This window comes from Poecilia latipinna, unplaced genomic scaffold, assembly GCF_001443285.1.
Source record: "Poecilia latipinna isolate Pla-1442-1.1 unplaced genomic scaffold, P_latipinna-1.0 Scaffold91, whole genome shotgun sequence".
NCBI classification, from domain to species: domain Eukaryota; kingdom Metazoa; phylum Chordata; class Actinopteri; order Cyprinodontiformes; family Poeciliidae; genus Poecilia; species Poecilia latipinna.
The window spans coordinates 174,675-192,027 of record NW_015112707.1 but is presented as its reverse complement, the minus strand read 5'-3'; the positions used below and the strand labels follow the sequence as shown (position 1 = coordinate 192,027).

The window sequence follows — 17,353 nt, the reverse complement described above, 5'->3', positions numbered from 1 at the left end:
GTTTATAGGAGTGTTAATATTGACTAATGCTCAACTGGAACAGAGAAAACAATTGCGGCCCAGCTCAGTAAACATTGCACAAATGGCTGTGACTGCTGCCGTGAAATTGTGTTATCAAGTTTCAAAAGGTATTGATTCTCGATTTTAACAGCGGTTAACGAAGTGTTTGGAGAGAAAGTTTCAATTTAGTTTTGGCTTTGTGAGTTTGAGTGAACAGAACCCTTTTTTTTTTTTTTTTAAAAATGTCTTATTGGCCAAGTTTATTGGGTTTGTCAGAAAGAAAGAGTTGCTCACTGATTTGAAAAGGATTTGCTCGTCCGGAACGTTCAACTGCTCATCATAGTATGGAGAAAGAGGACACCACGTTTAAAAAACCAGGGATTGTAAGTGACTTTGCTCCATGTCAGATATTTCACATATTTCTGAATTCTGTCTTAGTTAAAAACTGAACAACTACATCTATCTCAGGTTTAAGCTAAGCTTTAGAAGGCTTATTGAGAGGTCTCAGGGAAACGTTCCATTTCTGTCTGTCGTATATACAATAATTTCTAACACCTAGAATCTACAATGCTCCACTGTGTATACGGCTACTGTCTAAAAATGTAAAACTCTTCTGCTATTGGCTGCTGTTTTTGAATGTGCTTTTGCATTGTTGCAATGGTGTGCCGTCTGTGTGTATGCACAATAAACTGCATGAACTTAGTTTTCATAGGTAAACATCAGTGCTGCAATGACATAAATACGATGTAGCAAGATGATAAATGTCATGGGAAAATAAGAATCACTAAGTGTCAAAAAAATGGGATTTGGCATCTTGGTTGAAGGTATAAGAGGGGGCACTTTCTCTCCCACTTTTAACATCAACTTTTTTTTAACTCACAGAAGGAGAAAGACCACTTAATTTTTCTTCTGAAAAAAATAGTTTTTTTTTTTTTTTTTTTTTTCTTGAGAAGCCTGCTTTTTATGCCCAATCAAGCAAATGCAATCCACCCAAATCCCACCCACTACCCTGCAGCCTAGGGTAGATTCAGGCCACGCTAGGTGTAAATGACCTCCAGCACAGAGGGAGGCGCTATAAAGTAAAGAGTCCCACTAGGGTGACCAGCAGCAAAGCAAGTAGAGAACTTGTCTTCTGCAGACGTTGCGCAGCGTTCGTTTCACTCCGCGAAGGGGCAGCCGTTTCATGGCTAGTTTCATCTAAAGGATAGAAAAAAAAAATACAGCATGAGTTGATAGGTTTCTCTGTTATGATGATGAGACATATATAAAATATGAAATAATATAATAAGACTTTACATACAGGCACATATCAGTAATACAATATTACCAAAATGGTTAATATATTCCACTGATTCAATAAAAAAAAAAAAATACATAAATAAACCTTGATATATTTCAAGCATTAGTTCATATTGGTTGTGCTGATTATGACCTGCAATAAATTAAATCAGTTTTAAGTAAAATTAGTGGAAAAACAGAAAAAACTAAAAAGGTAAATTTTAAAACAGAAAGGTGGGCCTACTCTGCTCAAGAGTATGCCCATGTACTGTACACTATTATGAACAGAATAATATCTGCAGCAAAGTGGTGTTGAAAGGAGGTGATGAGGCTATGGCAGTGAGGTCAATAGGTTTCCCCTCAAAACCTTTTACTTTTGCTTATGCAGATTCATGTGCTTCAATAGGTGGAAGCCCCGGTTGCTTTGGTTTGCGAGCAGAGCCAGGTTTGGACATTAGCTCTTCTGAATTGTTGCATCTGTTGTTTATAATGTTTCTCCTGACAATACCCTCCTGACTGTCTAAAGGGCTTAAGTCAGGTGAGTTTCCTGGCTAATCATGGACAACAATACTGTAGCAATTAAACTGAGTAGTGTGGGCAAATACCACTAAAATTGTAACCAGCACAGTTTTAAAGTATGTCAAGGCAGTGCTTTAAAATTGCAATGTTTATGTTGTGCATCTTTTTCTACCACATTTTTTCCATCCTCACAACTTTCCATTATAATATTCCTGGATACAGATTGTCTTTTTAGTAAAGACCTTTTTGTGTGGAGGATATAACCGACTGGCTACTCCACAGCTGTCAAGTCAGCACCATGCTCTACAATCGTGTAGGCCTGAATTTTAGATTTTCCTTGTGTATAAACCATAATCCTCAAAATCAACATAAATATGTGAAATGCAACACTCTGTGTACAATCTATATAATGTGTGACATATAGATGTCTATGTTTTGTAATTGTGCAATTACAAAACATAATTATTTCATGAGATTCTAATATGAAACAAACCTGTACTCAAGAAGCACTGGTTTGTTTCACTAACAATAGTATTTGCAACAATTTTCAGATTCATGTCATGAAGTCTGAGTTGCCATTTGAACTTCAGTTGCTGTATAATGTTTCATCTCCCAGGTGAGCGGCCGCCTGTGTCTGTCTGGCAGTAGCATCAGTATCTGTGTGCAGCCATGTGCCCGCTTCACCGTGGGAAAGTAGCTGAACCATGCACAGCACAAGGACAGACAGACCAGACGTTTACATAACCACACAACTGTGTATGTAAGATGAGTTGTCAAGACTGGACGGACAGAGCAACAACGACAACTGAGGGGTTGAATGTTTAAATTCAATGGCTTTGGAAATGATGAAAGAGAATTTAGCCAAAACTTAAGCTAGATTCTGTTGATTAGAGGCAGCCTTTAAAGGATGCAAACAGCACAGCAAAATTAACAAGCAAGCACAAATCAAAGAGGCAAGCATCAAACCTGCATAAGCATTTAGAACTTGTAGCATCCTATATTGTGTATTTTGCTAGCTACAATTATTCCACACTGTACAAAGTTTGACTTTAAGCATTTGAAAATTCAATCTGTCACACACTAAATCACATTAAAAAGACCAATCAAATTTAATAGGAAATCATAAATTACGCATCTTTTAGACCTTCTAATATCACCTAAAAGTTTAAATGTGTGGTCCTATGTAAGGACCACTTAAATTATTGGGGGGAAAAAAGTTTTTAAAAAGTTACAATACCTTAAGCTAAGTTAGTGAAAATGTTGCCAAGTTTTTTTTATACTGAGTTTAGACATTCCTCTACTTTTCTTCCAAGTCTATTCTTTTGTATCATACTTTTATAGTGAGCTCTCTTTATGTTGGCACAGACCTGAGTGTAAACTGGTGCTGAGAATGAAACAGCAGCGTGTGGCTGATGGGGTGTGTTTCTCCCTGGTGACTGACTTGGTCTCATGTAAAACACATAAAATGTTGTGCATTCTGAGGACAACAAATAATCAATGCTGAGCTGCAGAGCCAAACAGCAAGTCAATGAAGGCTTAAGCAGACTGTTAGAATGTATACCTACACTCTGCACATAGAGATAAGGTAATGATTTTTTTTTCTTGTGGTTTTTACAGCTGACATATTAATTACAATGCCGAATTGATATTTCATTAAACATCAGCAGTTTTTATGTTCACAAGGAGAAAATATTTTTCATACACAAATACATCTAAAATTATTGAATATCAACAACTTCAACAGTTCTTTGTTACCCATTTCAGAAAGTAAAACTAATTATACAGATTAGAGCCTTACTTTCTTGACTTAGAGCCTCACTTTCAATTTTAATGATTATGGCTTATTGGTGATGAAAACCTCAAATTCAGTGTTTCAGATGAATATGATCATACTTGAGTAAAATTAATACAAAATCTTGTATTAAATTTAAACTACAACCTTTTGTGACTTGATCATCTTTTGGAGGGTGTCAGTGATGGTGTTCCGTACATATTTTAAGGCGGTACTCTTCCTGAGATTGTGCAGTCTACTGACCCAGACCCAGAGACCACTTAGGACCTTAGGAAACTTTTTCAGGTGTTTTGAATTAATTTGCTGATTCGGTTGTGAAACAGTGAATTTCCAGTAATTGCCTTTTTTTTATGATATTCATGTTTTTGGAGACTGAATTTTGGGTTTCCACTATCTGTAAACAATAATCATGAACATTTCAAGAAATTATAGCTTTCAATTTTCTATGATTTTAGCATGTATGATCTCAAATTCTGAATTTCATAATAATTTGTTTTTCAAATAAATAACAAAATATAAATAGTTTTGGATCAATTTATCCATTAAGTGTGTTTATTTCTAAGTGTAATTTAATTGTGGTCTATGTTAAAAAAAGAAGTCTTTAGACACTTGTAGTACAGAAACTTGTCTACTTTTTACACAAAAAAGTATTTCTAAATTGGAATCTTGGAGAAATGTTTAAATGATTATGTGGAAAACAAGCTTGATAAACATGCAGTGTAGAGCAACAAAACAGGGTGACATACAGGAGACACATGCAAGAGGTCACAGTGAATAAGACCAAAAGCCATACTAACCTCTTGGTAACGTACTTTCTACTCTGTCATCTATATCAAAAACACGATCTGTTTTCAGACAGCTGTCTACAACAGAAAATAGGGAGAATGGGAAATCATTACAGGTATGCAACAAATATGTTAGTGACATTTGTACTCCCACCTCCACTTTAGCCCAAACACGCAGAGCAACAAAGCTAATGGCAACATTCAGAGGATTTCAGTTGATTTGATAATCTAGCATCTTTTTTCATGTTTCAAAAAGAATAAAATCATTTTCTTAGAAGGCAGGTCTGTGATACATAAAAGGAGCATGTTGAACAATGACTGAACAGTAAAACAGGGAAGTGAGGAAACCATACATCCCTAATTCGTTTTGATCTCCAGTCCAAGAGTGTACCTCGGTAAGCTATATTATAAAGCCCTGTGTTGCATCCAAACACTTACTTGATGGTCGGACGAAAACTTTAAGCTTGAGGCATGTTTTCTTCCCGTTTGGAGCAACGGTGGAGGCTGAAAGAAATCACAACAGAGACAGGTAAACATGGCTGATATTGTTAGTGCAGCATGTACACTCAACGGCCTGTTACGCAGCAGTTTTGGACTTGAACTCCACAGTTAAAGATTCACTGAATAGAAAAGGTCTGGTAATTCATATCAGATCTAATACAGCAGTTAGCTCTGAAATAGTGTAATTCGAAAAACATAACGTTTTAAGATAGTTAATGTTGACTGGTACAGGGATTAAACAGGGTTAGTCATGGGTTTTTGTGGAATTATAGCTTGAAAGTATTTACAGATGTGCGGGAAACTCTACAGAAAAAAAAGCAGAGAGCTATTCTTACAGCTGAATTTCCCTATTTTGGAGAAGCATGTAGCAGCAGCAGCAGCAGCTCATGAAGGACCAGGATATTTACAAATCAGCATGTACAAAAACAGAAAAAAGCTTTGTAATTTATTGTTAAATACACAGAGCCTTGCAAAAACATTCAGAACCCTCAACAGTTAAACATTTTATGATTACAACAAATTCATTGTGTTTTACTGCAATTTCACGTGACAGCCCATAGCAAAGCAGCACACACTTGTGAACGAGGGAAAATCTTAAAAGTGTGAAAGTGTGTTCTGCACTCCTGCGACAATATTTTGTAGAACCACCTTTCAAAGCAATTACAGTTTCGTGTCTCTTTCTGTTAAACTCTGACTTAAACTTCTCCACAGCTTTCTCCATGACCGCTCTGTTGTGTCCTTTAGTCTTCATGAAGTTGTTTGTTTTCTAACAAATCTCAGAGGCCATCATGTAACAGATGGACTTAATATAAAAAGGGGACTTCTGAAGGCATCTGTTTATACTGGATTTGGTTTAGAGGCAGAAAAGTGAAAGAGGTTGAATACAGACGCATGCGACACAGATTTTATGAATCTGTAAATGTAACAGTTTCTTTAAACTTTGAAATTTTGCACCATTTTATGTTGGTTTGTCACATAGAATTCTGCTAATGACATAAAGGTTTGTGTTTCTACAATAAGAAAAAAAATGTGAAAAGTTCTATACTTTTGCAAGGCAATGTACAATGATGTGTTTCCCTCCATGAGAACCTCAACATGGTTTCACGCTACCCAGAGTAAGGAAGGATAAACTGTGTGTGGTGCATGTGTGGATGGTTTGTGGTTGATGTCAGGAAACAGAACCCTTCCTGCCAGGTCCATGGGGTGTGAATCTCCAGAACGGTAGTTACCATGGGGGCTGTGTCAAATCCACAAAAAAAAATATCTCAAGTGTTACAGATGTGGGAGTATGAGTGGTTGACCACTAATAGTGTTGTGGTGGGGCAGCAGGTGCTGTCTCCTGCAGACCAGGACAGGGGTCAAACATATGTCAGTGTAGAACATGGGGGACGACTGCAGCAGTGTACACCGTCTTGAAATTATAGGCTGCTGCGTTTGGGTTCAGGACCTCGTATCAAGCTGAGAAAAGTGTAGACTCCTTCAGCAGTTGTGATGAATTAATTTTATCTGTCAGCTCCAACTTCCAGCCTCTGCTGCTCCTCCTCCAGATTCACTATGGAACTCTTTACTTTGGTAGGTTTGGGGTTGTGTCATACTCTTTGCATTTACAGAATAATTCAACGTAAAAAAAAAATTTGGAGGGCTGTTAAAAGTTTAGCAAGGCGCTGTTCAAAGCAGACAACAGTTTTTCTTTATCATTATATGTCATTGCAGACATATTTATTACTACATACTTTAGTCATGCTTTGAAGTGGACACATAGAAGTGTCTCTTTCTATCTGACACCAAAATCCAGCCAGAACTGATGAAGTTCATTAGGTTTATCTGCCATGATTTTACAAAGCACTTCCTGTCATTTGATATATATATATATATATATATATATATATATATATATATATATATATATATATATATATATATATATATAAATTTTTTTGCAAACTCTGCATATCGAAACTATTTAGATTTTAAACTATGTTAAATCAGCATGCTGAAGGATAATTGCATCAGATTAAGGAGGCCTCAGAGCAGTTTGTCTTTTTAGCTGATCCAATTTAGCATCAGCAGGTGTTTATTCAATTTGCAAATTTTGTTAAAAGAATGCCAACACTAACAAATAATGCTTTTGCAATGGGCACTCACTATTTCAGAGAAAAATGCTGTACTTGTCAAATGATCTTTGACAACCAGAGTGTACTGAGAAACTGAGACTATACTGAGCCAGAAATTATCAACTTATGTCTGTGACACATGTCTAGTTGCTTTTGCATTTTACCAACAAAATGTTTGATATTTTCGATTATTTAACCCTTAGATTAGAGGCAAGACCTTCTGAAAAAATGTTTTCTGCAACCATTAAATGTTTGCAATGAGAAAATTATTGATTAGCAAATATGGAAAAGGTCAGAGTGTTCCTCAGTTTTAGCAAGACGAGATTGTGCATCCAACTACCTGTATTTCGTGAAATCTAACTCATGCAACTCAGCTCCCTCTCTGCCCCGTGTTGTCATTTATTTTTTTCACTTCATTAGTTGTTATCTTTCCCTTCCCTACAAGAGAAGTCACCTGACAACCGATGCTGTTTGTCATGCCTCTGTTTGTCTTCAAAAGATGCGAGAAGGGAGGCCAGGGGCGACAGAAGGGACAGAGGGAAAGTGATCCTTATTATTTCCTGTGGAGGCTGCTGATGACACGCTAATGAACCTTGGCGACCGTCGCTCACCCATTGAGTCACACACCCCGGCACCTACGCAATTTATGTCACTTTTCGTAGTGCTCCACTTCTTTACTCTTTTCTTTGCAGTGAGTGCCCATAAAGTGCCTAACAGACACCCTCACACACGCACACACACACACACACAGACCTCGTCTCCACATGTTGTATCTTCATCATCATTGTGGGCTGAGTTGAGTCACAGCCATCGACACCAGCCACTTAGCAAAGGCTGCTGATCATGAAAGAAGGATGGGTGTGATGACAATAGGCAGAGAGCATGTGGGAGTCCCTCCCCTAGCCAGCAAATTGCTGAAGCTGTTGTGATGTTTATAGATTTAGCTATGACACTCTAACTCCAACATAAGAGAAACGCACAGAGCTAAGTGAGCAGAGCAACTGCCCGTGTGTCTAGGATTTCACCCTAATCATAGATCTTTCTTACCTATGAAAAAGCATTCTTAGTTTTTGAAGCATTTTTTTTTTTTTTTTCAAAGATGCAAAAGAAATCTGCTGACGACTGAAGTCAGTCAATTTTTGGGACATAATAATTTGGAATTTGCATTTATTTGCTAAGGGACAGTGTGTATTAATCAACATGAGTAAACATTTGTATAAATATGCCAGCTTTTGGCTTTTTGAGGTGATATTGACAAATATATCAGTTTCAGTAAGTCTTTCTTTGACGACAGTACAGCGTTGTTTTTCAGCTACTGCTCCTATACACACAGTGAGATGTCGCCTCTGCTCCTAAATTTCATAGCAAATGAGTTAAAGCTCAAAGCACTAAAGCTTGCAGAATTACTTGGAATGCTGTTCCTATATTTTGTTTTATTTTACACTACAGATTATTGATTGGCATCAGTTTCAACACCTGCTGTTCACTCTACCTTGAGGCTCCACAAACTTTGAATTTCTGGCCATAGCATGGACGAGTGGTTCTTTTGAAGGACAAATGGCATGATAAGACGTCCCGAAATGAAAGTCGGATGGGTATGGGGGGGTGATCTGGCTACTCCTCCATGCCTTGTCCACTGATTAGTAGTGGCTGCTTCCTTCGGTCCACTGCATTATGCATTAGCATTAAGGCAAATGGAATGAAGCAGAATCCAATTACGGGAGAACAAACAGGTGGGCTCAGTGCAGCTTAGGCAGAGGATTGTTTCAATCACAGCCCAAGCCAAGCTTTATTGCAACTGAAATTTCATGCAGAAAACACATGCTAAAATCCTAGACACAAAACAAGGTCTGCGTGATAAGAATTAAAAATTGAAGTTGGGGCCTGCTACATTCAGAAATTGACGACCAGAGTATAACTTCTGTACTGTTTATGCATGATTTAAGAGACATGGCTCCAAAATTGTGCAAGCCATATATTCAGCAAGACAGGATCATCATTGACAGTCTGGTCAATTTTCAATATTACACACCCTGTTCAAATTCGTCACCTAGACTGATGTAACGGGTTGCAGATGACCATAAATCAATTGGAATGAAGATATCAGCATCGGTTCAGCCTTTGAAAAGCACAAGAGCTCTGATGTTTGCATCTAGAAATCATTTTTCTTGCACATACCCAGGCATTATTCAAGCAAAAAAAAAAAAAACATACATTCTTAAAGGATTTTAAGCCTGGAATAATGACTGAAAAAAGAAAAAAAAGAAGGGCATAATTTGGCAAAAATAATATCCACATTCATCTACAATTTTCTGCTTCATAATTATCAGGTTTGAAACAGGATTTTTTAATCTTTGATTCCAGAAGTGAGACCAAATAAAATGGATTTCTGACTTGCTATGTTGGATAAGTTTTGAATTGAACTTGTGCAACAGTAAGCTGAGCATTATATATCCACATTAGCACATTTCTCAAGATTAGGTGACATTTTTGCACAGCACAGTGTTATCATCTTACTGCCTGCATTTATTTGATATTCATATATAAAATAACACTAGATGATGTTTTTGATGCCAAACAGATTCTAAATTTAATACATTGTTAATAATATAGCACATACAGTAGGTAAGAATGCACCGTGGAAATTAAGTTATGCAGAAACTGCTAGCTCTCCCGGTGCATGTATAGATTCTCTGAAAAACTAAAGTAAACGAAAAAAAACCCTCAAAAAAAAAAACAAAAAAAAAACACTGAGCGCAACTTCCTTCTTCACGACATGCAAGAAAAAAAAATGAAGTGAAATAAGATTTCTCTTTTGACTTTGGTGAAAGATCGCAAGCGCTAGACGTACGCTTTTGTTTTAGTTGTATTTACCCAGAATTCCCTGCACTACAGATCGGTCTCTGGTCCACTTATCATTCACTTCAAATGACCCAAGACCAATGTTTTTTAGGTGGAACACAGTTTTTGGTCCACATCAGAATTCAACTGTGCATTCCCGTCTCCCAAAATGAACCTTTGTGTGCAAACAAACAACAGTTCAATGACAAAAGGACTGGTGAAAATGCAGCTTGAGTCTCAATATGGAAGAAGACTCCAAGTAAGCTATTTTAAGCATAAACTGATACTTAAAAACTGAAATTAGAAGAAGTATAAAAGGTGTAAGACGCTATTTATGAAAGAATGGATTTCTGGATATGTCTGTAATTCATTCGAGGCCGTAGCAGAGTGAGGCTTGATCAGCAGATAGCAAAAAGGCTAAACAGAATACAGCAAAGATCTTTTGTTTTATCCTTTTGATCTTTTAATTTCTGTCTGTCCGCCATGGGATATGCTGGATTAGAAAATGTCTGCTTTTTTGAAAACTTAAGGTAAAGATTTACAAAGAGAAAAGTCAGCCAGAGGACTGTAATCGGTGTGTATCCAGTATTTGGTAGTGCAACATATTTATGGTACCCCACTCCATGCTCAAATGACTCACCAATCTGCTAAGATTTGATGACAAACTATCATTTTAAACCATGCTTTTTAAGCTTATGTCTAACTTTTCAATCAGTTTCAGTTTAAAATGCTCAAGCTTTACTAAGAGTTGCATGCGGTCATGTGAGAATATAATAACATCATCATATTAGAATGCCTGTAGAGTAACATCAGCCTGATGGTCAGATGGCCTTAATTATGGGGTTCTAATCCTTATATCCATTCTTGGGTAATGGAAGAAACCAGTTTAACTGAATATGAAGCAGTGCTGTGTCCAGTCCTACTGCATTCTGGGTAAGCCAATCCTGTCAGCTAACAAAAGAAACAGCCCGCTGGCCTTGTCCTTTATTTACCAGGATTACTCATGTGGATTACACCGAACAAACCAAGTTAGAATTTAGGTCCAGAACTCTGAGCAAACACAGAACCGTTTCCAAGAATGTTAAAGCCAATACACACAGTGTTTCTTTTCCAAAACTTCATGCCATCTTCATCACACATTTCCATTTGTGCATTTGTGCAGCCTGTGGAATTTTTTTTTCTTTACTTTTGGGCAGAAGCTGAACAGATCCCAAATCCAACCTTCAACAAATTATGGCAATTTTTATAGCGATAGAATATTTACAGGATACTATCCAATAAGGATATCATTAAGAAGTTTATATTATTTATTCAAATAAAAAAGTAGAACTCAAATATATTTTTATTTCAAGAATTTTGATGATCATGGCTTAGCCAATAAAAACCAGGGATTCAGCTTCTGGCTGTTCACAAAGTCCCATTTCTAATCATATCAATAAAAAATGATGTGGAAGGAAAAAAAATAAAATAAAAATGAACAGGCAAAGACTTTGTGAAGTAAGTATGGTAGAAACTCATAGGGCACAGACTGCAGCTTGAATCATCCTAAGTAATAAAAACGATTAGCTGAAATATACCACTGTGTATCTGCAACTACTCGATATGAGTGATATGAATAATCAGCAAAATGGCTTTCAAAGACATTAACTTCACTCTTAATGAAAATGCATGGCATGCCATACATGTTTGCGTCTGTGCACGAGAAGATCAGAGAGACATTATCTGTAACCTCCACTCCACTTCTGTCCCCTCTGCTGTTACACACCTTCTGCTCTTTCCTTGCATTTCACGATCCTCGGTAGAAAATAACCAACTCATTTCTTACGTCTCCTGCATGGGGGTGAGAAGGTCACAGGCAGTGACAAAGAAAGCGATTACGACTAAGTTGAGAAGGGGGACTGAGTTGGATTAGATAATGGCTTATTATACAATAATTGCACTGGTTTTCTCACACCATTATTTCCTACATGAGTGCAACGGTGAGGAGATATCATTTTTTAATTTTTGGTTTTATGCCGCAGTAGTTAAAGTATCATTTTCTCAAAGACTTCATAATGGGACTTTTAGAAATATTCCTTTCTCTTGTCGTTCTTCAGTTGAAAAGGGAGTGATTGAAAGCCCGAGGCCTCTTAAAGTCATCATCACACTCTTCTTTATACACTTCGATTGCATGTGCTGCTTTGTTGATCCGTGGGAGAGTTTTTGTTTTTTTTTAGGCTACCACACAATAATATGTAATTGTAAATTATAACGTTTTATTGCTCAACTGAGCCCTTCAAACAGAATCAAAATACAACTAAACATCCACTCACAAAATAAATGACAAAAACTGTTCTGCAAAAGAAGAAAAAGATGGAGAAAAAAAAAACCTGTAACAAATTAAATATAAGTAGGTAAAAAATAAAACTTGTGTAAGTCTGCGACACATTTTAAATGTGAAGCATTATAACTATCAAGAAAAAATAAACAGAATTTCACAATCAAGAAAAGGATTTCTGAAAAAACAAAAATGCTTTCACCCCACAGAGTCCTGATCTCAGAGCGACCATGTCAGAACGAAATGGAAGCATACTCACCCCATCTATGTGGTAAAATGTTTGCATTCATTGTTGTGTCAAATGTTTAATCAACAAAGAACATATAGACCGTGTACATATATTTTTATGCAGAAGTTAATGATAATCAGCTGTATGTTATAAATCATAACAGCATGAGAGGAACCTTGGCCTCAGCAGCCCCCAGTTTTCTTCTGATCTGTTGGCTTTTCAGAGCTCTTTGGTTTTTTGGCAGGCAGAGTTATTACTACTATGTTGGCAGTCAACTTGATTAGAGAGTTTTCTCTCTTGCCTGGCTACAACAGTGTTGTCAACAAGTGCGCCATGACTTATTTTATGGTCTTTTATTGGATTAACCCTCAAAAAAACTGTTTCCAATTTATTTTTTTTATATAAGAGACTTTTAAAACTCCAATTAGCTTGTCCTGGTCTCAGCTTACTGTTGATTCTTTTCTAAATGAATTATTTCAGGTCCCCTCAGACTTGAATTCTTACTATATTAACACAATATGCATAAACAAATTTAAGATGGATTTTGCATGATGCATAAAACAGCCATGCTTATATTTAATCTTAGCAAATACGAATATGATATACTTTTGAAAGTCTACTTTTAATTGTGTATTTGTTTGACTAAAAAGTCTTTCCAATGTGTTAATTTGGTTTTATTATGTTGTTTGCTCATGTTCAAGGTTGTTAGATATTAGTTTTCTGCCACATATAAAGTTTTGTACACATGATCCTACTTTTGTAGGCCATAGCATTTAGTTTTGGTCTGTTTCAACCAGAGAACCTTCCTTTGCATGTTTGTCATCCTTCTTTCTTGCCACTCTGCAATAAACACCATGTTTATGCTCAAAATCAATTTACAACTAATAGTAATCCAAACAACATATGTTTCCACTGAAGCTGTGGATCTCTGCAGCTCCTCCAGAGTTTCTCCATACTACTAGTAAATAGATAACCTGTGAACGCAGTTGGTAGCACCAACTGTATTTAGCTGTATAAGAATAAAATGGGGTAAATATGAATGCATGCCACACTTTTCAGAGTTTATTGGTAAACATGTTTGAAAAGCATATATCATGTTCTTACACAATAATGTGGTTACTTGAGTTAGTCAATTACATGACATCTCCAAAGATAAATACAAGTTTGAAGTTGCAATGACACAACATCTGAAAAAGTTTAAAGGAACGGTGCTCTGTTAATGTTTGGAGCAAAGTAACCAGGGAGAATTCGGCTTCGGAAGTCTGTAGTACCAATTCTTTCTCAAAAGCTCATGATGGTCCCTGGTGGAAAATCCATGCTGTTTTGTAGAAGCGCTCGGTACTGTGGAAACTATTCCTAGATTAATAACATTTGACAGCTTTCAAAAGGTCCTGATGGGCTCTGTGTTGCTGCTAATTCACAATCAACAATCACCTGCTGCTTTCTGTGCAAAACCAGTTTAGACTTTTAAGACTTCTGTTTAATGCCTGCTGACTTTTCTCCACCCAAATACGCTCCATTTTATGCACGTATTAAGAGATGAAATGTTTAAATTACTGTTTTGTTGGTTTAATTTATCCATTAATTTACTGCAATGCTCTATTTTCCCAGGACACTGAATGTTATTAGCAAACACTGGTTTCCAAAGTACAAAATGCAGAATGTCCTCTCTTCATTCTCTATGCTTCAGCTTGATGTCAAATTTTGTTATATGTTCAGTTCTATTTACAGTCCTTACAGTTGCAAAAGCTCTCCTAACATTCAAAGCGAGGCGAGATGAATACACAGGACAAGTAATGGTGTTGTAACCAGGGGCAACAAAGGTGATCGAGAGTCTATCTATTGGGAATACAACAAGGCTTTCGAGGCAGCCGTGTGCCGATTCCATGTGCCCGCTTACGTACGTACAATAAAAGGAGTGCATGTGTGCCCGTCTGAGTGTGTCCATGCAGTCAGATCATCCCTGAGTGCTGATGACAGGGTAGATTTTTCATCTGAACGGATGAAAGGCCTGAGTTATGATGGTGTCCATATGCAGGTTCCCTCCTCGGACCACAAATGGAGCAGCTTGGACTCTTTATCATTATTAGCTAGCCTCCCAGAGCTCCGACAAAACACAGGGCTGCATACGCCATCCCCCCTTGCCTCTATTTCATTTGTCCATTAATGCCATTTTCCTTCTGCTGCTCCCTGCTCCATCCTCTACCTGTTTCTTCCCTCGAGAGCAGCTTCAAGGGGCAAAGAACATTTTAGGATTTATGATCAACAACAGCTCTAGTCTCTGTTTTGAAGAATACGTTTGAGCTTTCTTGTGGAAGCTGAATACGAGCTCATGAAAACGCATTAAGATGAAGGTTTTCTTTTCCGAGATTTAAATAAAAGTTACAAATTCAACACTACCAGAATTTTACATCACACCTTCCCCATAATTTTAGAAAATGAGATGCCAAAAAAGCTTAGTGTGACCTGAGACTAAGATCAGTATTGTGCATAAATGTGTCCAAAAGAATCTGCTCATGAGTGGAACTGAAATGTTTACAACATTTAATTACAACAATCTGTCTGTGCAACTAACAAACACAACAACACGGCTCTGATACTAACAAACTAGTTGTTTTAAAGTTTTCAGGGTTGTTATTTTTGCCTGCTTTTGTCTATGAGCTCTGTCAGCTGACCTTTCTGTCAGCTGACCTTTCCTGAGCTTTGCCAGTGTCTTCAGATACTTTAGCATCCGTATCACCCTCAACGACCTCAGGTCAACAATCACTACCTCTAGAATAAACCAGTCCTTCGGTTTCTTACACCTCGATGTACACCGTCACTGGTATCAAACTCAGACTCAGCTATTATCTCCAGTTTCCTGCAGGATTTTTTGTCATGTGTCGCAAATTAGCATTCCACAATCAAGAGAAACTTACGACAAAACAGACACATATTTGTGTCTATATAAATATCGACTGCAGTTGAAGCATTTCTTCAGAACAGTGGAGTACTGTGTTTGGAAAAAAAATTAAGTACAGCCAGTGATGCATGGCGGCCCTCTAACAAGGTTAAAATAAAAGCCTTGTCATGTATGTCATACATTTTAGCTTCACATTTTTATTTAAATACCATAATACAGTGAAACTGTGGTATTTTCCTCAAGGTTATACCATCAGACTCCTGGCATATGCCTCTTCAACAGGGATATTGGCCCGCAGTCATCTTCGGAGTGATTTAAACCTCACTGAATGTTTTTTTCATTTTATAATCTAAGGTGGGCAGATTCATCACCGCCCTCTGGGTTTTGATGAGCGTTTAGAACGAGATCATTTGGTATCAGCCTCAGACTATCCCTGGGACTTCGTAGGTACACAGGGGTGTTATTGATTGTTCCAGAAGCACCTCCAGTCCACGCGGGCAGGCGAATCAGTCAGTGAGAAAACACGCTTTCAGCTGGCAATCTGCCACCGGAGGATCACAGCAAGTCGTTTCCTGCTTTCCACAAATCTTATATGCCTAAAGACGCCATAACTCCTCTCACTCATCCCTCGCAGTGAGCTGCCACTGATATTGGATTTCTGCCCTTTTCAGATTAAAATCGTTCAATACAATCTTGTGGATTCTGGCCGTATTAGAAAAATGTGCTCCCGTCAGCGTTCTGCAAGGCGGATTTCACTTAAACCGAGAATGCTCTGTGAACTATGACCCAAGATCTCACACCGTCCTCACATATCCCAGCTGTCTCTGATGTGGACAGACTCTTCAGAGCTGTAACTCGCCCACGACTAATGCTGCGATTTGCTGAATTACTTGCATATGGAACCAGATTGCTCTCATCTTTGGATATCCTCAACTCTGTCAAATTTTACCTCCTTTTTGGACTTTTCTGTTCAGTCTCTCCCTTTTGCATTGATCTAACGGGAAACCAGTGTTGTCCACAAGAAATCCAGGCTCCGATCCAATTCTGTCGCTCTTACTGTCTCCAATTAGTTGCCTCAGACAAAGACGAAAGGAAAGCTGACATGAACAAAAAAGTAAAAATTATGACCTCCATTTCTGTGAATTTCCTGTGTCCTGCACTCCTTGATTAAGCTGTTTTTTGTTGTTGCAGCAGATTAACAACAAAGCCCTGTCCCCTTCTCCCTAATTCTCTCTAAGATACAACAAATCAACTCCCAACTCACATCAGACTTGTGGCGCAAATACAGCATTAGTGAATATCTTTTTTTCTGCTGGAAAATGTTTTGATGTCTTCATTTTCATCGACAAACAAGACAGCTAATCAGTCATGTCAGGGAGGGCAAAGTTTTCACTTTTCAGTTTCCCCCCTAGTCATTTGGCTACAGAAAGTTAATATAGATGAGGAAAAGATTAATGTCCTGACAGTGAACATCAGCTCTGGTTTTAAATGAAGGCTCTGCTGCTCCGTATGTACTTACACACAGCTTACACTAAAAGATAAGAAACGTTGAATGCATTTTCTATCTTTAGCAACAGGAGGAAAATTAACTGATTTGCATACGATATGTTTTGTCGGCTAATCAATTCAACTGCATTATAACAAATAAGATGTAGTAAGAATATACATCTGTTTCAACTGCTATGGATTTTTATTTCATTCTGTATTGTTTAGGTTGCTTCTACCTTTCATATGCCGACGTGTGGAAAAACGTTGGAAGACTCATACGTCATGCACTTTTAAACTTTTGTTAAATACATTTTCAATCTGAATGTGCCACCGGAGGATCACAGCAAGTCGCAGCGAATTCAGCATGATGCGCAGTCAGTTCAAACTAGATATTTATAGTTCACTGTTTCATGTTTTACATCAGTTATACTTGTTGCCTGGCAGGAAAATGTCGAAGTCAGAAGCTCACATACAATAATGTTCTATTTGGTAGAATTGCCTTTTATACTATGTAACAATACAGTTGTGGTCAAAAGTGTACATACACTTGTAAAAAATCATAATGTTATGGCTGTCTTGAGTCTTCA

General features: G+C 37.5%; 1 protein-coding gene across 2 annotated transcripts in view; it reads right to left on the bottom strand.

The window, feature by feature from the left end:
- Positions 1 to 203: 203 nt before the first annotated feature.
- Positions 204 to 17,353, bottom strand: part of LOC106941087 (ephrin-A5) — a 122,253-nt gene continuing 105,103 nt past the window's right edge. Inside the window, exons 3-5 of one of the 2 annotated variants that reach the window (XM_015024032.1) lie at positions 4,813 to 4,878; positions 4,387 to 4,452; positions 204 to 1,197 (exon numbers count right to left, since the gene is read on the bottom strand). In XM_015024032.1, the coding sequence (XP_014879518.1) occupies positions 1,073 to 1,197; positions 4,387 to 4,452; positions 4,813 to 4,878 (257 nt within the window). In that variant the 3' untranslated portion in view covers positions 204 to 1,072. The remainder of the gene's footprint in view (positions 1,198 to 4,386; positions 4,453 to 4,812; positions 4,879 to 17,353) is intronic. The other variant, XM_015024035.1, reaches the window with a different exon arrangement.